General features: G+C 39.2%; 1 protein-coding gene across 1 annotated transcript in view; it reads left to right on the plus strand.

Annotated features, from left to right (window-relative positions):
- Positions 1–4,712, plus strand: part of SCD (stearoyl-CoA desaturase) — a 69,468-nt gene extending 64,756 nt beyond the window's left edge. The window contains exon 6 of the mRNA XM_085603880.1: positions 1,776–4,712. Coding sequence (XP_085460006.1) covers positions 1,776–1,975 — 200 coding nt within the window. The 3' untranslated portion in view covers positions 1,976–4,712. The remainder of the gene's footprint in view (positions 1–1,775) is intronic.
- Positions 4,713–12,217: the final 7,505 nt, after the last annotated feature.

Here is a 12,217-nt window from a genome sequence, read left to right on the forward strand (position 1 = left end):
GGATAAATTGCTCAGCTGTCATTAAAGAACTCAAATTGAACTGGCGTTCCATGTTAGTTGTACATATTAATAAGGATTTCCACCAGAAACCGACTCATTTCATGTGTGTAACAGCGTACAGCACACGTCCAATGTGTCTACACATTGTTTGTACTAGCAATACAAATCCTAAGTAAAACAGTGAATACTGTCTTCTGCATTGTGGTACAAAGCTCTGCATCGCAAAAGGAAGCCTGCTTGTGCACCAGTGCAGGCCATTATTTTCAGATAGGACACCAACTGAATGTTGTCCTCCATGAAACGCAGTGCAGACAATTTGGATATTGTGCTGCATTGCATTGATGCTTAGTAAAACTGGACCTAGGTTTCAAGATAAGGTCAGATGAGTGTCTCTAAGGAGGGACTATTTCCAACATTCCTAATCAGTTCATTTACGAGCTGCATGGGGAGAATAAGTTAATGGGAAGCAAGTATATTAATAATAAATACGTAACTTCGGGTGCTTTATTAAATGATAATATAAAGGTTTCAGAGAACACAATTGAATCTGGAATGCCTCAACAGTGAAACAACTGATCGCAAGGGGTTGTGAAAAACAAGGAAGTGCCACTAGGCCTCCCTGGAACAAAAGCTGACAATTTCGGCACTTAGGAAAATCCTAAACAAAGTAATCAGTTGTTCCTTAGCTCTGCCTCCCTCCCACCCCAACTGAAAGTTTGTGGCATCAGCACTCCTGCCTTTTGGCCATGATCAACAGTGCCCTCTTGACTCTGATATGCCAGCATTTGCAGGCAGTGGCTTCCCCATTTGCCAGCCATTCGGGATAAACCCTAGATTAATTTAGAATTTTAGATCAACTACAGGCCAGCAGCGCAGACCATGCTGCTCTCTCAGTTTCAGTCAGCACATCAATCCCACTTCGATGATCTAGGAAGGAATTAAGGGACATTCAAGGTATTCTACATTGCAGAATACTGTTTGCATGGTCGCTAGGATATATTAAACATTGACAGCATTCTCCACTTACTGAAATCACCAGAGGATTTACAGCAAAGATATTTGTGGAGCAGTTCTAGAGGTTGGAAAACAATCCCAAGAGGGAAGGTACCATAGGCATCTTTGGTTCTGAAAACACTGCAGAAGGGGTGAATAATAAAAAGAATATCTTTCAATCCTAAAGAGTTCGTATGGCAAGGATGACAAAACTATTCAAACGTATTGCTTGCATAGAAGATAGTTGCAAACCTGTATTAAATCTGGGGCAAGAGAGTCTTCTTAGACCAGATATCGTTACCCTGACTAATTTCTAAACAGATTTATCAGATACATTTTGGAAAGAGAATAAGGTTTGTGAATTATATGTGGCCACATAAAATGGCAAAGCCACAGAAAAAGAAATACTACATTTACTGATGAATAAGTAGATTTAGAGTTTGTAAATGTAAAAGGAATACATTCGTTTTCGTTCACAAATACCACTGACAAGATCCAGGCAAAGCTGATGCCAAAAATGACTGAACTATTTACAGACCAGCCTATATCCTGCTGTAAACAGATTACAAAGGAATTAGTGAAAGTGCTTACTCAGGAAGAAATGGGGGGTGGGGGGGTCAAAAGAAAAGATATCTTATAAGAAAATTGGTGGGTTTTCCATGTGATATAATTCTTAACGACAGGGACAGCTACTATTGGTGACATAATTTGATACAAAAAAACATACTCTCTTTTATTTTAAATTAACTGTTATTCAAGCAATTTCTCCATTCTATTTTTAGGTGAAGGATTTCACAATTACCACCACACGTTTCCTTTTGATTATGCAACTAGTGAATTTGGCAGAAGCTTCAACCTCACCACAAGCTTCATTGATCTCATGTGTTACTTTGGCCTTGCCACGGACTGCAAAAAGGTGTCCAAGGAAATCATTCATGCACGCATGCAACGTACTGGCGATGGAAGCCACAGAACTGGCTGAATTAGAGCGGACTGTTTCGATGTTGAATTATGAACTACTGAACAATAAGAAAAAGCTACCACGATGCTAAAGATGATGACTTTAACCTGTTCCAGCACAGTATTTCGTTAATTTTGTATTTAATATAATTCTAACTCCATAATTGGGACATTAAGAAAGCTGATCTGTTCATCCCTTCTCCTTTTCTATATTTATGGAGATTCCTCTGCATTCAGCTTACTTTTTTCTCTTTCTTTTCTATCTGCTCCTATTTTCTTGCACACTCATCATTTTACTTTGCTCTTCATTTCCTTCCATGACATTTTCATTCCAATTCTTTAGCTTTGGCTTTCTGAAAACTCTGTTTCTCTCAACCCTTTTCTCTATATCTCTTTATGTTAATCAGCTATTAGCAGATCTTTGACCAGAGTGGAGAAATCTATTTGGTTGAACAAGTGATAGTTAGCCTTTTCTCAGCATCTTTTACTGACTGAACTCAGGTCCTTCTGCTCTGCTAAAAAGAGGATAAAGTTAATGATAATACAGACAACTTTGAAGTGCCATTTATAACGGAATTTGTTAAAGGGAGCATTGATACAGAAGGAAAAGAAACTCACTGGGCCCTTATTGAGTTTTCTTCTAACCAAAAAAAAGTTGCACATGTTTCGCCCTCTGTACTTTGGGCCTTGAACAAGCAAGTCTGGGTATGACAATTTTGCACGTTCTATTAGCGAAAGATAGGTAGTCCGGTTCAGGTATTTTGCTTAAGGAGTTTGTGACAGTGATTTCCCCATCACAAGAACCTGTTCATGGTTCTGATTATCCCACAGAGAGATTAGAAGGAAAAAGAAACTCTCACAAATACAAAAGTGGCTGATAAATCGGTTATATAATACCCAGAAAGGCAGACACTGAAACCGAAATGTTACATTTGCTCCTCACAAACTCCAAACCGCCCCTGCATTAACAAGATTGCTTCATTATTAGACATTCAAATCTGCATTGAAAGGTATAGTGTTGGGTGCCTCAAAAGCATGTAAATTGTTTTTCATCTACTCTTGATTACTTTTCACTTTTGAATTGTCTCTGATGGTGTTAGTGCACATAAAAACATTTTTACTTTTGACTACCCCTTTATGAAAGATGTGATGTATCTGAGCATGCAAGTTAGTTAGACAACAGCAGGGTGCCCGTGATTGAATGCTCTACTTTGAAAGGTATGTGTAGATAATATCGAATTATCAATTGTCACAGGGGTGCTGTGCCCAGTGAATGTGAGAAATCTAAGGTGGGTTAAGAACACCTATAATCTCTGATTACCTTTGCAAAGACCTGTCATTGTCACCCTTATACATTTACTATTATCCTGCTCCGCAGTCCATTACCCGGCACTGCCTGATTCAGTGGATTGAGTACCCCCAGTGCAGAGATTATGAACATGACACATGAAAATAGAGTTGGTCTTTATTTATAGTGTCTACCATCATGTCCGCAGCAAGTCTAGTATGCCACAATCTTTGTTTTTGGACACAGTGTCTCATCGTATGGATGGTTGCATGCCTCAGTACATCAATTTCCATCTTCTTTTACAAGCACCTCAAACAAGTTAGCCCTACAAATATATCCCGATCATAGATCTGGTTATTATTTTGATATTCTGAGTGAACTTACAAGGAACGTCTTACCTTTGTCCTTATCACCCTATGAGTTTTCTTTGTAAGAGACCTGCCCAAGCTTTAATGGATAGAAAGATCCTTCATCAAAAACTTTTAGCGCACAATTATAAGGCACGTTCACTCACTTATTTGAGGTTGGCCTGAAATCTATTTATTTCTCAGTATAAAATTAAACTTCTGCTGTAGCTCATAGTGAGCATTGCCCTTGTGGTTGTCTTTCACTGGAACTTTCAACTTACGGAGCAGAACACGCACATCTGCTCCCAAAGATCTCTTTGGCCCCTACCTTCAATAAAGACCCATTGCCTGAAGAGCTGCTTGTGTGCCTTTCAGCTACATTTATTTTCTTAAAACAAGTGCATCAAATCCCTGATTAGTCCACAACCTTACAAGCAATATAAAAAAAAAATCATTTCAGTGGAGATGTATGTATTAGTATTTCCAATAGACCTGGGTTTGCACTAAGTATGAGGACAATGTTTAGTATAGTAACAGCATGGAAACTAGTGACAGGCTCCAAATAATATTTGGTTGTTAATCACTTGAATTGAAAAAGACCAATTATTGCTCTTTACTTTTAGTGTAAAAATGTTATGTGTGCGAAGTATGTAACAGGAAGGGACCAGGGGTTTGTTTTGTTTGATGGTGACAGTCTTGCACTCGCTTTTGTTTCTAAGAGTCCGTGGGATACCTGACTCTTACAGAAAAATGTGAAACACGTCTTTATATTAAATCAAGATTTATAGAAGGGCAACAGGATGCAGAAAAGGTTTTTACTAAACTGCAAATCTGGGACAACATGTCACATGAATGAAAAATATTTGGAAAATGTATCTAATTTTTGCAGTGGTATTTTTCATTATGCACACTATCGTTTTATCCCATTGTAAATGTTTACATACCAAGGCCGTCTTGTTTCACCCTCTGGTCTCCAATCCACTGCATACCCCAAGTAGTATGGATCAATAGAAAAAAAGAATGATGTGTTCTCTTTTTTTTAAATGTAATTACACACTATGGTGTGTTACGTGAAAATAAACATAAGCACTTCCTGAGTGTGATAAGCACTCAGCCTGGACCTCCTTAGGTGTCTTTCTATTTCCCTGTTACATATGTGTGTACATTAATCTGTGGTTATATGTGATCACGTAACTTAAGGTCTGACATGGTAGGCTCCTGTCAACCTCATAATGCATGCTCCTTCATTTACTAAAAAATATTATTTTGAGAAAATAGCTCTCTACAGCATCCAAGAATGAGTATCAAAAAGTTACCATGGAATGAAACAATTGACATATATCTGTGGAAATCCTCCATAAGCTGATCAGCTAGTAGTGGTGCTGTTTCCCCTAAAAGTTCAATTCCAAGTGATTTTAAATGGAAAATGCAAATATAAAACCAGGCAACGCAACATATGTACAACAGAAGACTTGACATGTACAAATACTTTGGATCAGTCTGTCATGGACCAGTCTATTCGGAATTTAGTAAGCCGGTGCAGTTTAGCAATTTCTTTAATTGCTGGTGCTGAGGACTGCATTCTTTGAAGACATTAACTCAACACGCCCAGAATGGATATTAGAAAACTTTAAAAAGATATAATAAATTACTAATGAGGCTTTCCCATTAATTTAAACCGTAGTGTTTCATTAACTCTTTCCTTCTCTTCCCCAGCCATCACCATGGTGCATTTCATACGTACAGAAGAGATTACGTGTTTTGCTATCCCTTTCATATGAGGATATAGCCTGGTGATGTTTTCTTATCAGGGTTGAATATGAGTTAGGGACCTTATTTGTGTGATTACATGCAAATACAGACACATATTCTATACCCTCTTTTGACAATTTATTAAGTGGTAATGTTATATGAATAACGTTGCTGGCATGCACTTTTACACATAGCTTGAATCCTTACCAGCTTTTTTTGTTGAAAAGAGGCAAACAGAACCCTGACGAGGAGTGGTGATGTTCATTACAGCGATGTCTGAATAAATTAAATATTTGTTTTTCATTGTTCTCTATCCTGTTGAATCCATATTATTGCAGATGACTTCAGAAAATGGACAACAAGACAAGGCACAAAAGTGTCTAGGTGTGTTATTTATTTTTTATGGATACTTTATTAAGCAGTGGTTGACTGTGGCTGACTTTAAGTCTCCAATTTCAGATGTGTGTTTAGAAATTGTAGTTAGGAACTGAAGTGTTAATTTGTTACAGATGACAACAGTGGCACTATGCTTTTATTATTAGCCACCTAACAAGTGACGGTCCCAACAGCCTACATCGTGTTTGCGTTTAAAATTATTTTTCGTGCCATTCTAGTAGGGTTTTTAGAAAGGATTGATACTATAGAGTTTAATTTGGACCCCAAACAGTGCATGGATGCAGAGTATGTCAAATCTGTCTTTCTTGAAGTTTCTTGAGCTGCTGAACATGAATACTTCTTAAAACTGTTGGGCAGATTTCATTATGTGTACTGCTTTAAGTTTCCATAAAAAACCTTCTGCGACAAAGCCAAATCCCAGCTCATTTTTATTGATAAGGACAGCCATGACCTAGCGTAAGCCAGGTAATAGGCTCGATATGTATGGGCAGATAAGTAGTATGATGCAGATGATATGCAATAGGTTCCTATAAAATAGTGATGCTCTGAAAGTGTAGCACTCTGTAACGGATGCTAAATCCATTTAAATTCAACAACTGTAGTGTTTAGGATGTTTGAATTGCCTGGGTTTGAAATTTCTTTTGTAACTACTTACAGCCAGTGGTATATTATGTAAATTGTGCATTGATGTAAAAAAAAAAAAACAGAAAAGACGGATAATCCGTTTTGAGTCTCCTTAGTAGGGAATTGAGCAAGCAGATGTTGCTCCAATATGTTTGCATTAAACCTCAGAGTGGGGTATGGGATTGTGAAACCATTAAGAAAAAGCACATTCATTTATTGCTTTAGTTTTTCTTATGTAACTCTTTTAAAAGAAAACTTGTTGCACCATTAACATTTGGTAAAAAAAAGCAAAATGTTTTGCACTACTTTTGCTGCTTTACTCTACTTGATCCATGAAGCAAAGTGATTTGTACTACATTTGCAGCTTTATAATTACAAATGCACCAAACAAACTTTTCCTCAACGCTAGTCACATCTATCACATTCTAAACGTGGCAAAATGTTTTTACTCTATTTCCTTTTGAGTATACTCCGCAACAATAATACAACACCAGTTTGATAAGCTGTTTACCCTGGTCTTGAACTTTGAGTAAACCCAGGGCATGCTCTATTTATCACAAGGCTGGTGGAAACATTTTTTACAAAATGAACTCACTCAAATTGCCTACAGATTAAAAATGCATGTTAGTTTTTTGTAGGGGGCCTAAATAATACAGTAACACAAATACTAGCCCCAACTAAACTAGTCCCAACCTTCTCTTATCAAACTATTCATCATCTCAAATATTCAATGCTGAACATTTTTTTCTCTGTTCAATTGTAAACTCGGTCCATTCTCCACCTTTGCTGCAACTGTTTTACATCGAGCTTGCCCCTTAATCCCTTTTCTCAAAAGCATTGACTAGTCCGTGTTTAGTTGTTTTAAGATTTTATTCGGCACACTGTATAATCTAACAAGGCATTAATTGATTTTGTAAATTTTCTCCACTGCTGGAAGAATTAGATGCACTCATTTGATTTGTGAAACAAAAAACTAAAATTTGCTGCTGGGAAGAATATAGTTTTTAGTCCATGAGCCTGACCCTTCGCTTGAAATTCAAACGGAGATTAATAATTAGACCATATACCGGCGTGACACAGTTCTCCTGTGTTAGTTTAAAACGAATCTGAAATAAATTCAAGTTATGGCCATAAAAGTATATTATATACCAACATGCATGGACCTGGAAGAACACTTTAAATGTAGGGGTTTGTATAAAGTGAAAGATAATGAAAATACTGCGTATTAAATTAAACCTTTCCAAACTTCCTCTAAAGCCAATCCAGAAAGAGTGCTGATATTGGGAATGGAATTTCACCACACAAAGTGGTATTTTTTTGCTTACCTCTTGTTAAATCTCAATAGGTTTTATTTTTCAAAGAAGAAATGTTAAGCTCTGTTTGTCAGAGCAGAAATTGTACCCTGGCAGATATTTTCCACTGCACTCCTTAATGACATATTTGTACAAAAGAGCCATGCAATCCATTGCCGTACACAGACTAGAGGCTATTTTTAAGAACAAAAGCTGCACAGCACCTGACCATACTAGCACTGCTGCACCTATAAAAAAAACACTTTTGCAAAGTGGAAGGAGATACTGAGAAAGTTTTACAAGGTCTTCTGCGCAAATTAGTTTCGTGTTCAAAGGATGTTATGGGAAATACTTGGAATGTTCAATTTTGAAGTCTGTTTAAAAAAAAGTTCATTTTTTTCCTAGGTGTTAAAGGAGAAGCACGTCGCAAGATACAGATCTGATAGGGATCACCACAATACCAGCCCAAAATCGTTGTTTGTGGCAGGGCTTACTCATAGCTCAAAACGAATGTTTGCCAAGATGGACTACTGCTTTCTTTACAGTGACAGTTTAAAAAAAGTTTTCTTTGTATGTATTTAAATTACATTTCATTGCTATTGAACTGTAAGGATGAAAAATGTTTATTAGCAGTTTCTTTTGCGTTGTTGTATCAATGTTGTGTTCTGAAATATAATTTTCAAATCATTTCTGCTCATTGTGACCTCCCTGTTGTTGGTGTGACGAGCATTTTCGGTAGTGAATCACTGAATGATTAGAGCAAACTGCTGTTAAGAACGTGGTTCTTGCCTGTGGTGTAACCCTCGTTAATTTGGGTATAATTTCCCCACGGAAAAGTTATTTATAGCGCACCTAAGAAATCCATTATAGTAATACAGACGCAATCATCAGATGTCTGATTGCAGCCACAAAAACTGCATATTATTTACGCCAGACTTGACCTTATGCCCAGTGTTACAATTCCACCTACATTTTTCATCTGCGCATCCACAATCATATGATTTAACTTCAAAATATTCCAAAATAAATGTGTGCCCTGTTTTGGTTTTGAGATAGAATCATACTTAATTGAAACAGTGTGACAAAGAGAAAGCAGTTACAAACCACCAACATAAACAGTCAGTAGGGAAGTACAAAAGCTGCTTGTCTTTTCCATATCATGTTCTCTCCAGAGGTTTGAGTAGGTGTAATAAAAAATTAAAGCAACATATTGATTGGCTTTTTGCTCTTAACAAAGCAGGCTTCTAAATTCTTCCAAGCAAAAGGCTAGATTCAAAGCTTAGGTGAACTGGATAGCTAATGATATTAATATTTGGCATTTACATATTGTGCAATTCGAGTACTTTTCGAAAGTTCAGTGTTGACTTTTCCAAACAGTTCGAGGTTTCCACCACAGACTGGGATAAGATTAGTTGTGTGGATATGTGTGGTTAGTGGTGTGTTGAGACTGCTAGTTGGTGTGTCACAACTGTTTTATTAGTTTGATGCGTGAGCCAGAGGACAGTAACAAAAGCTATCAGAAAAGTCATCAGAATGTACACATCCAGCTTCAAACACCTAGGTCTAGAATGGGTCTGAAACCTCACAAATGCCAGCGAATATAGCCACTGAAGGGCCAAGTCGCTCACCTAGGAGGGCTTTCAACAGACAGTTGATATCAGCCTGGACCGAGGTAACCCTGAGTTACATGAAGTCGATGGGGCTGTGGAGGGTGCAGGTAGATGTAGAGTGTGTCGGAGTTTTCTCTATGGAATTTCCCAGCCTAGTACCACTTGCAAGCCAGTTTATTTACTCCTCCCTAAGCAGTAAGATTTCTGTAAAGTTTGGTGTGGGGGGGGGGGGTCATTTTATAAAATCTCTTTAATTCCCCTCAATCCACTGTGACTCATTGATGCAAATCTTAACAATAGAAAATGTCATTTATTAAATGGGCTGCTATTAGTAACCAAAGTTGAATGGTTTCAGTACCACAACTGACATGTATAGTGGTTAGTGTAAGTTGACAAAGTGCTCAACATGCGTGACTGAGAACAAGGATCATATGAATTAGGGGGATTAGAACTTGAGAATGTTGGTGGCTCGGTTTCAGGCAGTGGAGAGACGATTGCCAATAATGTCTGGGATTGTGCTTCTCCAGCATATCAACGTTCTGCTGTCTCCCTGTTTAATTTAGTACATTCTACTTTCAGTGGCTGTGTTCTAATAGAATCATAGCCCATCTATGCCAGCCTTTTAAGTCTCCCTAGGAATAAGCCTTTAATCAAACGGCAAATTACTGAAAAGCTACAGTCTATTCCATTTTTCCATTTTCAACGTATTTGCATTTTTGTTTTGGGGACTATTGTAGATCATTGGATGCTGGGTGGGTTATCGGCTGGTTGTAGTTGTCAGCACCTAGTATTATCTTGGCCTATGCATGGTAGCTCTGGTCACTTTTATCAAAGATAAATGCCCCATTTGAAAAATAAATAACAAATCCTCTGGCTTTGTTTATTACATTTCTTTAAAAAGTTTGGAATTAATGTAAACTTGACTGTACAAATGGAAGGCTTAAATGTTTTTCAGAATCTTATTTTAAAAAGGATAAACAAGTTGAAGGAGCTAAGATGGGCGCCTGAGCGGATGCGCCCTCTGTCGCTCCAACTGCACAACTATCTTGGACCCCTCGATTCCTAATTGACCGCATATACAGTGTGCGGGGGCACAGGGAATTGACACCCGATTGGTGTCTTTGGAGCAGATGTGAGTGGCTAGCCGTGACCTTAGGCTGCGGCATGCTCCGGAAGGCTACACAGCTACAATCTTCTTCTTGAGCCCGGTTAAGAGCAGCAAATACTGTGGCAGGAAGATAAACTGGTGGACATGTCAAGACGCAATAACGTCTGCATATTGGGTTTACTTGAGGAGACAGAAACCTCCTAGACTGAACAATTTCTTGAGACCTGGTTGCCCTCCATCTTGACGCACTAGGAGGGGTCAAAAGGAGTACAAATTGACAGAACCCACAGGACGCCGGTCAGGAAGCCGCAGATGGGAGTGCCGCCGCAGATGATAATGACCAGAGGGCTGTGATATAAGGACAAAGTGACAATCTTGATGTCAGCCTGCAGCGGGTCAATTGAGTACAATGGAAATATCTCTTTATAAACCTCGGACCTGGTATGAGAGACATTTGTATATATTTGTGATAATACATTTAACCAGGTGTAGGAAACAGTGGCTGTGGTGCCGAGGTGACCCTTTAAATGGAGCCACTTGACCCCCGCACTATGGGGGACTCTTCTTTGAGTGTTCTACTGGGGAAGGGGTTGATGCTGCATGCGTCAATTGTGGAGGCCAGGTTTGGGCTGGCCTCACGGGAGTGGGGTGAGGATGGGGTACAGTTGATTCTTAGTGTAGGAGCTCACACACAGTAAGCATAGAGGGTACAAACATTTTCAGGGTGTTGGAGCGCAGTTGCGTATAACACTTACAGATGGGAGTGAAAGCACTGTAGTGGATCATTAATGGTGTCCACAATACCCTCAAGCACCAGAGAATATGGTCATATGTCAAAAAACAGCACGCTCGTATAGTAATGCTGCAAGAAACACATTGTTACCTGGGGAGCACAAGAAACTTATGGCCAAATGGAGTATCATTATGGTATGCTAATTTCACATCATCTGCATGCAGGGTTCTTACTTGGGTTGATGCCAGCGTCCCCCCGCCCCCCTTTTTAAATATTAAAATATGACAGTACTTACAGCAATAACTGAACAGTGATAAAGCAAATAGTGGTGATGTCACTGTATTGCAAACTAAATAACATTGAACTATAACCCCAACCCATTGACCACTTCACCTAATTTAGAAATCTCACATTTGCGTCAACATGCAGGAGCGGGTATACCATTGGTAAAAGTTTGTTAGGGGAGGCTAAAATGACAAATACATCTGGACCTACAGGGGGAGAGGGAGCCAAACCAGTGTCTGGCAATCCTCTGGAATAGGACATGCAGCGCCATTGACTAGTCCTTTGGATGGGATGGGGGTTGTCAAAGAGCAGTGCCCACCCTGGGAATCACTCTATAATATATACAAGAATCTGGTGCCATATTCTGCGCTTTAAACCCCTCTAAAAGAGCATCCTGTTCCAGGGAGATGGGTTTCTTGTGGAGACCACAATACTCTCGACGAAGAGCATCACTCTCCGCAAGCCCCCACTGGGCCACCGTGTCCCACCATTAGTCTAATTTCGGGGCTGTTGGGGGCTTTCATTGTCGCCTTATGAACCTCTGCGCCAATAGTAAGTCCAAATCCGCAAAGCGTAATATTAGGTTGGAAAACTGGGCTGTCGATGGAGGCCAAGAAGACACTGCACCGGTGTACCCCATCGATTTAACCCAGTAACATCCGATAAGGCTAATGCAACCCCTGCCCAGTATGTGGATACATGGGGACAGGTCCACAGCATATGTAAGAAGTCGGCCTCTACAGCTTTACAATGGGGGCAGCTGGAGGAGGCGGTGGGGAACATTTTAGCAAGCCTGTGCATTGTTAGGTAAGCCCTGTGCAGAATAGAA

Source organism: Triturus cristatus, chromosome 1_2 (genome assembly GCF_964204655.1).
Source record: "Triturus cristatus chromosome 1_2, aTriCri1.1, whole genome shotgun sequence".
Lineage (NCBI taxonomy): Eukaryota > Metazoa > Chordata > Amphibia > Caudata > Salamandridae > Triturus > Triturus cristatus.